The 16350-nt window shown below is 38.7% G+C and overlaps 1 protein-coding gene across 3 annotated transcripts in view; it reads right to left on the bottom strand.

Moving 5' to 3' along the window:
* The window catches only part of LOC128700294 (protein PRRC2C-like), a 334215-nt gene that overhangs the window by 261878 nt on the left and 55987 nt on the right, over positions 1-16350 (bottom strand). For all 3 annotated transcript variants that reach the window (XM_070100021.1, XM_070100022.1, XM_070100023.1), the window contains exon 6: positions 8649-8744. In XM_070100021.1, coding sequence (XP_069956122.1) covers positions 8649-8744 — 96 coding nt within the window. The remainder of the gene's footprint in view (positions 1-8648; positions 8745-16350) is intronic.

The following is a 16350-nucleotide window of genomic DNA, read 5'->3' as shown; positions in this document are numbered from 1 at the left end:
AAATGGCCACAATTGGCCTAGTTAGGCCTATATCACAGAAAATTGGTTGGCGCTGTTGTTGTTCAGTTTTAAAAAATTGTGTTGTGTGCTTGGCATTGTGGAAGTAAGTAGATGTCATTATATTTGTTTACAACATACAACAATTGAGAATTACTAATTCCAGAGATTAACTCCTTGCATTGTCCCACACATTTCTGTATTGTGGGGCATGTGTATCTTTTTATTGTTTTTTTTTTATTATTATTAACACACTGGCCGATTCCCACCAAGGCAGGGTGGCCCGAAAAAGAAAAACTTTCACCATCATTCACTCCATCACTGTCTTGCCAGAAAGGTGCTTTACACTACAGTTTTTAAACTGCAACATTAACACCCCTCCTTCAGAGTGCAGGCACTGTACTTCCCATCTCCAGGACTCAAGTCCGGCCTGCCGGTTTCCCTAAACTCCTTCATAAATGTTACTTTGCTCACACTCCAACAGCACGTCTAGTATTAACCCCTTCAGGGTCCAAGGCCCAAATCTGAAGTGGTGCCCCAGTGTCCAAGACTTTAAAAAAAAAAAATTTGTTATTTTTTCTTATGAAATGGTAGAGAATCTTTTTGTGAAGGTAATAAAACAAAAAGTACGAAATTTGATGGAAAATTGACGAAATTATGCTCTCGCGAATTTTGATGTGTCAGCGATATTTGCGAATCGGCAATTTTGCCGACTTTGACTCCCATTTTAGGCCAATTACATTATTCCAGTCAACCAAATTCTTAGCTATTTCCCTAGTATTACTTCTATTCTATCGATTGAGCACAAGAAATCGCCAAGTCAACTGTTTCAACTACAAATTAAAGTGATTGGAAATTGTTAATTTGGCCAATTTAACACAAAGTTCAAAATATTCCAATTTCAAAATAGGGTCCAGAATAAACAATGTAGGTATTCCTGGAACTAAACTAACATTTCCTCTGTTCATTAGTTACGTTTTGAGGCTTTACAAATAAATTCCATTTTGATTTTTTATTCACATAATGAATTTTTATTCACACCAAAAAATAGAAGATTTACTGTTATGCAATACTGTAATAATTGCATAAATATCATCACCATATTTGTGAATGCATATTAGACCCACCAGCTGGCGTGTATTAGACGTGTGAGGTCGTTTGTTTACTCTTGAATATCGGCAAAAATTTAACATTTCTGCTACTTTTAGCTCAGCTTCAAGCCATTTCCAGTGCGAAAACCAATCAAAATCATCTCGACTTCTGTAATATGTTTTCCATTCTATCAAATGAGACCAAGAAATCGCAAATACAACTATAAAAAACATATGAAAAAACACTGCAAAGTCGCTGTTTTAATCGAAAAATCATGATTTCAGTTTTTTTCTCTCATGACACACAGCGTGCTGCAGGATCTGTTTTATGTGGTGCACACATACCACATAGATGTATTCTCTCACATCTAGGCCCAAATGTACCACTCACAGTTTATCAGAGTGAGCTGAGCTCATGACGTAGATCTACGGTTTGGACCCTGAACCTAAAGCCGTAGATCTACGGGACGGGCCCTCAAAGGGTTAAAAACCATTTGTCTCCATTCACTCCTATCAAACACGCTCACGCATGCTTGCTGGAAGTCCAAGCCCCTCGCACACAAAACTTCCTTTACCCCTTCCCTCCAACCTTTCCTAGGCTGACCCCTACCCCGCCTTCCTTCCACTACAGACTGATACACTCTTGAAGTCACTCTGTTTCGCTCCATTCTCTCTACATGTCCGAACCACCTCAACAACCCTTCCTCAACCCTCTGGACAACAGTTTTGGTAATCCTGCACCTCCTCCTAACTTCCAAACTATGAATTCTCTGCATTATATTCACACCACACATTGCCCTCAGACATGACATCTCCACTGCCTCCAGCCTTCTCGCTGCAACATTCATCACTCATGCTTCACACCCATATAAAAGCGTTGGTAAAACTATACTCTCATACATTCCCCTCTTTGCCTCCAAGGACAAAGTTCTTTGTCTCCACAGACTCCTAAGTGCACCACTCACCCTTTTCCCCTCATCAATTCTATGATTCACCTCATCTTTCATAGACCCATCCGCTGACACGTCCACTCCCAAACATCTGAATACAGTGGACCCCCGCATAACGATCACCTCCGAATGCAACCAATTATGTAAGTGAATTTATGTAAGTGCGTTTGTACATGTATGTTTGGGGGTCTGAAATGGACTAATCTACTTCACAATATTCCTTATGGGAACAAATTCGGTCAGTACTGGCACCTGAACATACTTCTGGAGTGAAAAAATATCGTTAAACCGGGGGTCCACTGTACATTCACCTCCTCCATACTCTCTCCCTCCAATCAGATATCCAATCTTTAATCACCTAATCTTTTTGTTATCCTCATTACCTTACTCTTTCCTGTATTCACTTTTAATTTTCTTCTTTTGCACACCCTACCAAATTCATCCACCAACCTCTGCAGCTTCTCTTCAGAATCTTCCAAGAGCAGTGTCATCAGCAAAGAGCAACTGTGACAACTCCCACTTTATGTGTGATTCTTTATCTTTTAACTCCACACCTCTTGCCAAGACCCTTGCATTTACTTCTCTTACAATCCCATCTATAAATATATTAAACAACCACGGTGACATCACACATCCTTGTCTAAGGCCTACTTTTACTGGGAAATAATTTCCCTTTCCTACATACTCTAACTTGAGCCTCACTATCCTCGTAAAAACTCTTCACTGCTTTCAGTAACCTACCTCCTACACCATACACCTGCAACATCTGCCACATTGCCCCGCTATCCACCCTGTCATACGCCTTTTCCAAATCCATAAATGCCACAAAGACCTCTTTAGCCTTATCTAAATACTCTTCACTTATATGTTTCACTGTAAACACCTGGTCCACACACCCCCTACCTTTCCTAAAGCCTCCTTGTTCATCTATCCTATTCTCCGTCTTACTCTTAATTCTTTCAACAATAACTACCATACACTTTACCAGGTATACTCAACAGACTTATCCCCCTATAAGTTTTGCACTCTCTTTTGTCCCCTTTGCCTTTATACAAAGGAACTATGCATGCTCTCTGCCAATCCCTAGGTACCTTACCCTCTTCCATACATTTATTAAATAATTGCACCAACCACTCCAAAACTATATCCCCACCTGCTTTTAACATTTCTATCTTTATCCAATCAATCCCGGCTGCCTTACCCCCTTTCATTTTACCTACTGCCTCATGAACTTCCCCCACACTCACAACTGGCTCTTCCTCACTCCTACAAGATGTTATTCCTCCTTGCCCTATACACGAAATCACAGCTTCCCTATCTTCGTCAACATTTAACAATTCCTCAAAATATTCCCTCCATCTTCCCAATACCTCTAACTCTCCATTTAATAACTCTCCTCTCCTATTTTTAACTGACAAATCCATTTGATCTCTAGGCTTCCTTAACTTGTTAATCTCACTCCAAAACTTTTTCTTATTTTCAACAAAATTTGTTGATAACATCTCACCCACTCTCTCATTTGCTCTCTTTTTACATTACTTCACCACTCTCTTAACCTCTCTCTTTTTCTCCATATACTCTTCCCTCCTTGCATCACTTCTACTTTGTAAAAACTTCTCATATGCTAACTTTTTCTCCCTTACTACTCTCTTTACATCATCATTCCACCAATCGCTCCTCTTCCCTCCCGCACCCACTTTCCTGTAACCACAAACTTCTGCTGAACACTCTAACACTACATTTTTAAACCTACCCCATACCTCTTCGACCCCATTGCCTATGCTTTCATTAGCCCATCTATCCTCCAATAGCTGTTTATATCTTTCCCTAACTGCCTCCTCTTTTAGTTTATAAACCTTCACCTCTCTCTTCCCTGATGCTTCTATTCTCCTTGTATCCCATCTACCTTTTACTCTCAGTGTAGCTACAACTAGAAAGTGATCTGATATATCTGTGGCCCCTCTATAAACATGTACATCCTGAAGTCTACTCAACAGTCTTTTATCTACCAATACATAATCCAACAAACTACTGTCATTTCGCCCTACATCATATCTTGTATACTTATTTATCCTCTTTTTCTTAAAATATGTATTACCTATAACTAAACTCCTTTCTATACAAAGTTCAATCAAAGGGCTCCCATTTTCATTTACACCTGGCACCCCAAACTTACCTACCACACCCTCTCTAAAAGTTTCTCCTACTTTAGCATTCAGGTCCCCTACCACAATTACTCTCTCACTTGGTTCAAAGGCTCCTATACATTCACTTAACAGTTCCCAAAATCTCTCTCTCTCCTCTACATTCCTCTCTATTCTCCAGCTGCATACACGCTTATTATGACCCACTTTTCGCATCCAACCTTTACTTTAATCCACATTATTCTTGAATTTACACATTCATATTCTCTTTTCTCCTTCCATAACTGATCCTTCAACATTACTGCTACCCCTTCCTTTGCTCTAACTCTCTCAGATACTCCAGATTTAATTCCATTTATTTCCCCCCACCGAAACTCCCCTACCCCCTTCAGCTTTGTTTCGCTTAGGGCCAGGACATTCAACTTCTTTTCGTTCACAACATCAGCAATCATCTGTTTCTTGTCATCCGCACTACATCTTCAGATAAAATATGCCCCTTGCCAAGATATAGTACCATTATTCTCATGACAACAGCAGCAGATAAGTTTTTTTTTTTTTTTTGACTGTGTACACAATAATACCATACATTACACTATACACCAATAACCCACATACACGAGACGAATGTATGACAATATTTCGGTCTAACCTGGACCATTAACCCCTTGAGAGTCGAGACCCCTGCTCGCAAACTTGCTCATAGTGTAGAAGATTTAACTCCTTAATGGTCCAAATGTAGGTCTATGCTCTCTTGCACAGCACTCTGAATATTTTGAAAAAAAAAAAAATTAAAATAAAAAGGGCATTTTTCTACATGGAGGCAACAGAGTCCTGCCACTTACAGAAATGTTACCGATATACCTTTTTCTTTCTCTTTTCTGAATTTATAAAATTTTTATGTTTTGATAATTACAATTTGTAGTAGTTCTTGTGATTTCATAGGCAATCTTTGTTCTGACATTAATATTAGGTATTGAAATAATACTCAAATAGTCACAAGCTCCACTGCTGACAGTGCAGCAATGGAGTGACACTTGATGATCGAGCACTGCCTTGGCTTTGTTTGTTTTCAATGTTACAAAAACATGTCTGTATGCCTGTCTAGCACTCTGTTTATCTGTCTTTCTGTCTCTGTCTACTTTTCTCTGTCACAGAGCCACTCGTGAACCAATAAGTATTACACACAATGCAGAGTCACCACGACTGATTCCTGAATAAGTGAAAATGCGTATTACTTACCAGCCATGTTTATTATGCGTTATGTCTACAAGCATAGTATAGCACTTTGTCCGGATTTTTTGGGGTTATCCTAGGTAGTTTACACTATACATGTACATAGTATTTATAGGTTTCAGCAATGTTTTAGACATGCTGGAGTATATATGAAATTCCTTGAAGCATGGTGTAAGACGAGTGTCACTCCACTGCTGACAGTGCAGTGTCCTGTCCTGGCACTGACTCTTCCTTTTCAGCTATGTAAATCATCTTGGGCATTTTCTTCCAGAAGATGCCTGTTTGGTCACAAACACTTGTTGGGGGACAAACCCCTCAGCCTTTATGTACTCTTCAAATTCAGTAACACTTCAACAGCCACTTCATCAGTACTGGCAACCTCCCCATGCTTAGCCATACTATGAATGCCACTTTTCGTAAAATTATCAAACCAACCCCTACTAGCCTTGAAGGATTGAGTTTCAGCAATTGTTCCGGGGTGTTTTTCAGATCATGCAACTGCCTCGTTTTTTCACAAATAATGACTCCTAGGGAGGGGAAAGGCGAGAGAGCGGGGATTTTTTTTTTTTTTTTTTTTTTTTTTTTGTAAAAGGAGAGTAGGGTGTGTATGCTTCTTTTTTCCCCTTCGGAAAAAATTAAAGCCAGTTTTTTTTTTTTTTTTATATATGGCACCAAAACTGCAAAATAACAAAAAAGTTTACAAGACACACAACAAAAGCTCAAGAGATGTTTACAGCACGAGAGTTAGTGAGCACATGACCTGAGCCATTCACATTTCAGTTGACAACGAAGACAACGTATGAAAACCAGGACATTTTTCTCTTGAATTCCTAGTTTGAAAACCAATTTGTTCAACAAGTAATGTAGTCAACAACCAAGGTTCCACTGTAATCACATCCTGATATTTATGCTTCACCATGTAGGTATAGTTTATTATTGACAGTACAGTGGAACCTCGGCCTACGAACTTTATCCGTTCCTTGACCTTGTTCGTATCCTGATTTGTTCGCATGCTGAGTCAATTTTCCTCATTTAAATTAATTGAAATGCAATTAATCCATTCCAGCCTCTCAGGAGGCATGACAAAATAATGCTAATATCAACTCTACAACTTAGTTATCTATCACAATTCATCTAATATGACATAATAAACAATACCCTAACCTCAGCCTCACTATCCTTATAAAAACTCTTTACAGCATTTAATAACTTACCACTTACTCCATATACTTGCAACATCTGCCATATTGCTCCCCTATTCACTATCATATGCCTTTTCTAAATCCATAAATGCAATAAAAACTTCCCTACCTTTATCTAAATACTGTTCACATATATGCTTCAATGTAAATACTTGATCTACACATCCCCTATGCACTCTGAAACCTCCTTGCTCATCCGCAATCCTACATTCTGTCTTACCTCTAATTCTTTCAATTATAACCCTACCGTACACTTTTCCTGGTATACTCGGTAAACTTATTCCTCTATAATTTTTACAATCTCTTTTGTCCCCCTTCCCTTTATATAAAAGGACTATACATGCTCTCTGCCAATCCCTAGGTACCTTCTCCTCTTTCATACATTTATTAAACAAAAGTACCAACCACTCCAACATTTCTGTCATGATCCTGTCAGTTCCAGCTGCTTTACCCCCTTTCATTCTACATAATGCCTCACACACCTCCCCCACACTCACATCCTGTTCTTCTTCACTCCTAAAAGATGGTATACCTCCCTGGCTGTTGCATGAAATTACCGCTTCCCTTTCTTCGTTGACATTTGAAAGTTTCTCAAAATATTCTCGCCATCTACCCAAAACCTCCATCTCCCCATCTACTAACTCTCCTACTCTGTTTTTAACTGACAAATCCATTCCTTCTCTAGGCTTTCTTAACTTGTTAAACTCACTCCAAAATTTTTTCTTATTTTCATTAAAATTTCTTGACAGTGCCTCTCCCACTCTATCATCTGCTCTCCTTTTGCACTCTCTTCACCTTTCTTTTACTCTCCATGTACTCTGCTCTTCTTATAACACTTCTGCTTTGTAAAAACTTCTTATAAGCTAACTTTTTCTCTTTTATCACACCCTTTACTTCATCATTCCACCAATCACTCCTCTTTCCTCCTGCACCCACCTTCCTATAACCACAAACTTCTGCCCCACATTCTAATACTGCATTTTTAAAACTATTCCAACCCTCTTCAACCCTGGCACTACTCATACTTGTACCAGCCCACCTTTCTGCCAATAGTTGCTTGTATCTCACCCAAACTTCCTCCTCCCTTAGTTTATACACTTTCACCTCCCTCTTGCTTATTGTTGCCATTTTCCTCTTGTCCAATCTACCTCTTACTCTAACTGTAGCTACAACTAAATAATGATCCGATATCTCAGTTGCCCCTCTATAAACGTGTACATCCTGGAGCCTACCCATCAGCCTTTTATCCACCAATACATAATCTAACAAACTACTTTCATTACGTGCTATATCATACCTTGCATATTTATTTATCCTCTTCTTCATAAAATATGTATTACTTATTACCAAACCTCTTTCTATACATAGCTCAATTAAAGGCTCCCCATTTTCATTTACCCCTGGCACCCCAAATTTACCTACTACTCCCACCACAACATTTTTACCCACTTTAGCATTGAAATCCCCAACCACCATTACTCTCACACTTGGTTCAAAACTCTCCACGAATTCACTCAACATTTCCCAAAATCTCTCTCCCCTCTACACTTCTCTCTTCTCTAGGTTCATATATGCTTATTATAACCCACTTTTCACATCCAACCTTTATTTTACTCCACATAATCCTTGAATTAATACATTTATAGTCCCTCTTTTCCTGTCATAACTTATCCTTCAACATTATTGCTACTCCTCCTTTAGAAATAAATATTTTATTTATTTATATGTTTATTTAAGGAACCTCCCTTGAGGGGGAAGTTCACATCCTGAAATTTCATTTGTATCCGGAAGCAAAAAATCAACCAAACGACAGTTCGTATCCTGAAAAATTCGCATAGTAGGGTGTTCGTAGGAGGAGGTTCCACTGTAATTATCCACTTAAAAAATGGTTAATAAATCATAACTTTCATATTCCTATTCCACTAAATGAACCTCTTTAGGATAAACTTGCTACATTTGTTTTTAATTTTGTAATCTATAATCATAATAATTATTAGTTTTTTATTACTTTTGAAAAAGAAAATATCTAACCATTAAATGTACTTGTAGTCTGTGGACTGGGCAAGCGATCATCCTGCGGCAGCTGCGCCACTCCACGACCCCCACCCTGGATCCAGCTGCCCTCCGCTGCAGGAGAAATTTTCTGATTAAATATAATAGGTTCAGCAAGTGAGAACAAATGGAAATTGACTTCAAATATTAACCCTTTGACTGTCGAAGGGCCAAATCCTGAAGTTGCTTCTGGTGTCGCAAAATATTCGAAAAAAAAAAATTATTTTTTCTTATGAAATGATAGAGAATCTTTTCCCGATTGTAAAGACACCAAAAAAACGAAATTTGATGGAAAACTGACGGAATTACGCTCTCGCGAAGTTAGCGACTTCGGCGATATTTAAAAATTGGCAATTTCGCCCACTTTGAGCCCCATTTTCGGCTAATTCCGTTATTCCAGTCAACCAAACTCATAACTATTTCTTCAGAACTCTATTTTTTCTATCGATTGAGTACAAGAAACTGCCCATTTACCGATTTCAACTACCCAATAACATGGTCAGAAATTTGCAATTTGGCCAATTTCACGAAAATTAAAAAATACGACAATTTCAAAATAAGGTCCAGAATGAACAATGCAGACATTCCTGGCTCTAAAATAACATTTTCTTTGTTCATCAGTCATGTCTCCAGGTCCCTGTGATATTACTCTTGCTTTTTATTTTGAAATTTTATTCAAACAAAAAATAGAAGATTTACTGTTATGCAGACTACTGCAATACTGTAATAATTGTAAAAATTACATCAACCCATTCATGACTGCGTATTAGAATGGCTATTTGGACATTTATTGGACAATGACATCATTTGTTCACTTTTGAACATCGGCAAAAATCAAACATTTCCTGTACTTTGTGCTCCATTTCCAGGTTCTTTTTATAGTAAAATTAATCAAAATCACCTCCATTTCTATAATATAGTTTCCATTCTATCAAATGAGACCAAGAAAACGAGAATACAACCACAAATACTATACGAAAATAGACCACAAAGTCGGCATTTTAATTAAAAAAAACGGTCGGAGTTTTTTTTTTCTCATTATGCACTGCTTGCTCCAGGATTTTTTTTATGTGGTGCACACTGACCACACAGACCCATTCTCTCACATGTGGGCCTACTAGCTTTCTCCTGCCTGATTTGAAGCCTCTAGAATTTATGAGTATATATACGTCAAACACGGTACCTCGCAAACGTATATATACGGCCGCGACAGTCAAAGGGTTAATATTCATTTGATATTCCATTTCCGATTAAATTAAGAGCACTGATCAATTAGGATATGAATTAATTTACAATTGCTTAATGCTAGTAAAATCAGGAATGAAGCAGCAGCAAAAAAAAAAAAAAAAAAAAAAAACCCACTGCAGACACTTTCCACAAATGAGTCAAGTAACAAGAAAATTTTAGAAAAATGTGGTATTACAGAAGTAATGTCCCACAATGCCAGAGTGTTCAAAATAATGTCAATGTTACAAAACTACATTATCAATAATAACACTGCTTTCAATTCGTTGACTAGTGAATTACACTTATCTTTGTACACATAGTAAAATGTTAAAAATTACATAAACAAGGCCATATATACAATCTGAGAAGACACAAAAATAGAACTCACGTTTCCCATACACTGGGCCTAAACTATATACTGACCTCAGTACACGTGGCAGATGACTTTCTCGGTAGTAAACAATTTTATACCATCTCTTCTAGCCTTTCTCCAAACATATTTATGTTAGTCATTATTATACATAACAGAACATATTTAAAAAACATCTTTTTTTTAATGTTCTGAGTGAACGGCAAAAATTTTTTTACATCTTTCCCTACACTATTTGCAGGTAAGTGTCTGAAATATCTATGGCATTAGGACCAGATGAAACACATTCACTAAATATTACCCTGCTCACACTCCAACAGCTCGTCAGATCCCAAATACCATTTGTCTCCATGCACTCCTATCTAACACGCTCACGCATGCTTGCTGGAAGTCCAAACCCCTCGCCCACAACACCTCCTTTTCCCCCTCCCTCCAACCTTTTCGAGGACGGCCCCTACCCCGCCTTCCTTTCCCTACAGATTTATACGCTCTCCATGTCATTCTACTTTGATCCATTCTCTCTAAATGACCAAACCACCTCAACAACCCCTCTTCAGCCCTCTGACTAATACTTTTATTAACTCCACACCTTCTCCTAATTTCCACACTCCGAATTTTCTGCATAATATTTACACCACGCACATTGCCCTTAGACAGGACTTCTCCACTGCCTCCAACCGCCTCCTCGCTGCAGCATTCACAACCCAAGCTTCACACTTATATAAGAGTGTTGGTACTATTATACTTTCATACATTCACTTCTTTGCCTCCATAGATAACATTTTTTGCCTCCACATATACCTCAATGCACGACTCACCTTTTTTCCTTTATCAATTCTGTGATTAACCTCATCCTTCATAAATCCATCCGCTGATACGTCAACTCCCAAATATCTGAAAACTTTCACTTCTTCCATACTCCTCCTCCCCAATTTGATATCCAATTTTTCTTGATCTATATCATTTGATACCCTTATCACCTTATTCTTTATATGTTCACTTTCAACTTTTTACCTTTACACACACTCCGAAATTCATCCACTAACCTTTGCAATTTTTCTTTAGACTCTCCCATAAGCACAATATCATCAGCAAAAAGTAACTGTCTCTCTTCCAATTTTGTATTTAATTCCCCATAATTTAATCCCACCCCTCTCCCGAAAACCATATAATTTACTTCTTTTACAACCCCATCTATAAATATATTAAACAACCCTGGTGACATTACACACATCTGTCTAAGAGCTACTTTTACCGGGAAGTATTCTCCCTCTCTTCTACACACCCTAACCTGAGCCTCGCTATCCTCATAAAAACTCTTTACAGCATTTATTAACTTACCACCTATTCCATATACTTGCAACATCTGCCACACTGCTCTCCTATCCACTATCATATGATTTTTCTAAATCCAGAAATGCAATAAAAATTTCCCTACCTTTATCTAAATACTGTTCACATACATGCTTCAATGTAAACACGAGATCTACACATCCCCTACCCACTCTAAAACCTCCTTGCTTATCTGTAATTCTACATTCTGTCTTACCTCTAATTCTTTCAATAATAACCCTACCATACACTTTTCCTGGTATACTCAGTAAACTTTTTTTTTTTTTCAACAAGTCGGCCGTCTCCCATCAAGGCAGGGTGACCCAAAAAAAGAAAATCCCCAAAAAGAAAATACTTTCATCATCATTCAACACTTTCACCTCACTCACACACAATCACTGTTTTTGCAGAGGTGCTCAGAACACAACAGTTTAGAAGCATATACGTATAAAGATACACAACATATCCCTCCAAACTGCTAATATCCCAAAACCTCTCCTTTAGAGCGCAGGCACTGTACTTCCCATTTCCAGGACTCAAGTCCGGCTATATAAAAATAACCGGTTTCCCTGAATCCCTTCACTAAATATTACCCTGCTCACACTCCAACAGATCGTCAAGTCCTAAATACCATTCGTCTCCATTCACTCCTATCGAACACACTCATGCACGCCTGCTGGAAGTCCAAGCCCCTCGCCCACAAAACCTCCCTTACCACTTCCTTCCAACCTTTTCGAGGACGACCCCTACCCCGCCTTCCTTCTACAGATTTAAATGCTCTCCATGTCATTCTACTTTGAACCATTCTCTCTAAATGACCAAACCACCTCAACAACCCCTTTTCAGCCCTCAGACTAATACTTTTATTAACTCCACACCTTCTCCTAATTTCCACACTCCGAATTTTCTGCATAATAATTACACCACACATTGCCCTATCATATGCCTTTTCTAAATACATAAATGCAATAAAAACTTCCCTACCTTTATCTAAATACTGTTCACATATATGCTTCCATGTAAACACTTGATTTACACATCCCCTACCCACTCTGAAACCTCCTTGCTCGTCCGCAATCCTACATTCTGCCTTACCTCTAATTCTTTCAATAATAACCCTACCATACACTTTTCCTGGTATACTCAATAAACTTATTCCTCTATAATTTTTACGATCTCTTTTGTCCCCCTTCCCTTTATATAAAAGGACTATACATGCTCTCAGCCAATCCCTAGGTACCTTCCCTTCTTTCATACATTTATTAAACGAAAGTACCAACCACTTCAACACTATATCCCCCCTGCTTTTAACATTTGTCATGATCCCATCAGTTCCAGCTGCTTTACCCCCTTTCATTCTACGTAATGCCTCACGCACCTCCCCCACACTCACATCCTGCTCTTCTTTACTCCTAAAATATGGTATACCTCCCTGGCCAGTGCATGAAATTACCGCCTCGCTCTCTTCGTCGGCATTCAGAAGCTCATCAAAATATTCTCTCCATCTTCCCATCTACTAACTCCCCTACTCTGTTTTTAACTGACAAATCCATTCGTTCCCTAGGCTTTCTTAACTTGTTTAACTCACTCCAAAATTTTTTTCCTTATTTTCATTAAAATTTCTTGACAAGGAGGTATATAACAAATATTCTACAGTATTCATGTACCCATTTTCTTTTAGCTACATGTACTATTCCTTTTCACTGTGTAAACCTCACTCAAGTTCAGAATTCATTATTTTTTAATCATCATAACATTAAAAAAAATTTTATGGCTCCCTTCAAGACCTAAGAACACGACCCTATATTTTCCCCGTGGTTTTCACTCCACAAGTTGTACATATCACTGGTAGTGCAGTTTTCAGGAGTGTATTTATTTATTAACACACTGGCTGATTCCCACCAAGGCAGGGTGGCCTGAAAAAGAAAAACTTTCACCATCATTCACTCCATCACTGTCTTGCCAGAAGGGTGCTTTACACTACAGTTTTTAAACTACATTAACACCCCTCCTTCAGAGTGCAGGCAGTGTACTTCCCATCTCCAGGACTCAAGTCCGGTCTGTCGGTTTCCCTGAATCCCTTCATAAATGTTACTTTGCTCACACTCCAACAGCATGTCAAGTATTAAAAACCATTTGTCTCCATTCACTCCTATCAAACATGCTCACGCATGCCCGCTGGAAGTCCAAGCCCCTCGCACACAAAACCTCCTTTACCCCCTCCCGCCAACCTTTCCTAGGCCGACCCTTACCCCACCTTCCTTCCACTACAGACTGATACACTCTTGAAGTCATTCTGTTTTGCTCCATTTCCTCTACATGTCCGAACCACCTCAACAACCCTTCCTCAGCCCTCTGGACAACAGTTTTGGCAATCCCGCACCTCCTCCTAACTTCCAAGCTACGAAATCTCTCTATTATATTCACACCACACATTGCCCTCAGACATGACATCTCCACTGCCTCCAGCCTTCTCCTCGCTGCAACATTCATCACCCATGCTTCACACCCATACAAGAGCATTGGTAAAACTATACCCTCATACATTCCCCTCTTAGCTTCCAAGGACAAAGTTCTTTGTCTCCACAGACTCCTAAGTGCACCGCTCACCCTTTTCCCCTCATCAATTCTATGATTCACCTCATCTTTCATAGACCCATCCGCTGACACTTCCACTCCCAAATATCTGAATACATTCGCCTCCTCCATACTCTCCCCCTCCAATCTGATATCCAATCTTTCATCACCTAATCTTTTTATCCTCATAACCTTACTCTTTCCTGTATTCACTTTTAATTTTCTTCTTTTACATACCCTACCAAATTCATCCACCAATCTCTGCAACTTCTCTTCAGAATCTCCCAAGAGCACAGTGTCATCAGCAAAGAGCAACTGTGACAACTCCCACTTTATGTGTGATTCTTTATGTTTTAACTCCACAACTCTTGCCAAGACCCTCGCATTTACTTCTCTTACAACCCCATCTATAAATATATTGAACAACCACGGTGACATCACACATCCTTGTCTAAGGCCTACTTTTACTGGGAAATAATCTCCCTCTTTCTTACATACTCTAACTTGAGCCTCACTATCCTCGTAATAACTCTTTACTGCTTTCAGTAACCTACCTCCTATACCATACACCTGCAACATCTGCCACATTGCCCCCCCTATCCACCCTGTCATACGCCTTTTCCAAATCCATAAATGCCACAAAAACCTCTTTAGCTTTATCTAAATACTGTTCATTTGTATGTTTCACTGTAAACACCTGGTCCCCACACACCCCCTACCTTTCCTAAAGCCTCCTTGTTCATCTGCTATCCTATTCACCATTTTACTCTTAATTCTTTCACTAACAACTCAACCATACACTTTACCAGGTATACTCAAGGGACTTATCCCCCTATAATTTTTGCACTCTCTTTTGTCCCCTTTGCCTTTGTACAAAGGAACTATGCATGCTCTCTGCCAATCCCTAGGTACCTTACTCTCTTCTATATATTTATTAAATAATAGCACCAACCACTCCAAAACTATATCCCCACCTGCTTTTAACATTTCTATCTTTATCCCATCAATCCCAGCTGCCTTACCTGCTTTTATTTTACCTACTGCCTCACGAACTTCCCCCATGCAAAATATGATCATCCACCATATATGTACTGAAACCTTGGGAAATTTAACCCTTTCAGGGTTTCGACCGTACTAGTACGGCTTACGCACCAGGGTTTTTGACATACTAGTGCACCTAAATTCTAGCGCCCTCAAATCTAGTGAGAGAAAGCTGGTAGGCCTACATATGAAAGAACGGGTCTATGTGGTCAGTGTGCGCAGTATAAAAAAAATCCTGCAGCGCACAGTGCGTAATGAGAAAAAGTTTTTGGATTAAAACAGCGATTTTGCACTGTATTTTCGTATGGTATTTATTGTTGTGTTCTAGTTTTCCTGGTCTCATTGTATAGAATGGAAAACATATTACAGAAATTGAGATGAATTCGACTGATTTTACAATGAAAAGTACCTTGAAATTGAGCTCAAAGTAGCAGAAATGTTTGATTTTTACCAAAGTTCAAAAGTAAACAAATCATGCTAAGCATCCAAAACATGTCAACTGGCGAATCTAATATTCTTTCACAAGTGTGCCGATATTATTTATACCATTTTTTACACTAATGCAGTAGTCTGCACAACAGTAAATCTTATATGTTTAGTGAGAATAAAAATTCAAAGTGGAAAGCAAAAGAATGTAAGAGGGGCGTTGGGACGTGACTAATGAACCGAGGAAATGTCATTTTAGTGCCAGGAATGTCTTTCTTGTTTATTCTGGACCCTATTTGGAAATTGGCATCTTTTGAAATTTGTGTGAAATTGGCAAAATTGCTAAATTCTGACCACTGTATTGGATAGGTGAAATCGGTGTATGGGTGGTTTCTTGCAGTCATTCGATAGAAAAAATGGAGTTCTAGCGAAATGTTCATGATTTTTGTCGACTAGTTCATTGGAATTGGCCGAAAATAGGGCTTAAAGTGGGCGAAATTGCCGATGAGTAAACATCATCGAGACCACTAACTTTGCGAAAGCATAATTCCGTAAGTTTTCCATCAAATTTCATACTTTTGGTGTCATTATGATCGGGAAAAGATTCTCTTATCTTTTCATATTTTTTTTTTTTTTTTTTTTTTTTAAATTTGGGCGACCCTGAGAACAAGTCTCGGAGAGGGCCTGTCGACCCTGAAAGGGTTAAGT

The sequence above is a fragment of the Cherax quadricarinatus genome, chromosome 71, assembly GCF_038502225.1.
Source record: "Cherax quadricarinatus isolate ZL_2023a chromosome 71, ASM3850222v1, whole genome shotgun sequence".
Taxonomy (NCBI): domain Eukaryota; kingdom Metazoa; phylum Arthropoda; class Malacostraca; order Decapoda; family Parastacidae; genus Cherax; species Cherax quadricarinatus.
The sequence above is the reverse complement of the archived record's forward strand: the minus strand, read 5'-3'. Positions and strand labels throughout refer to the sequence as shown.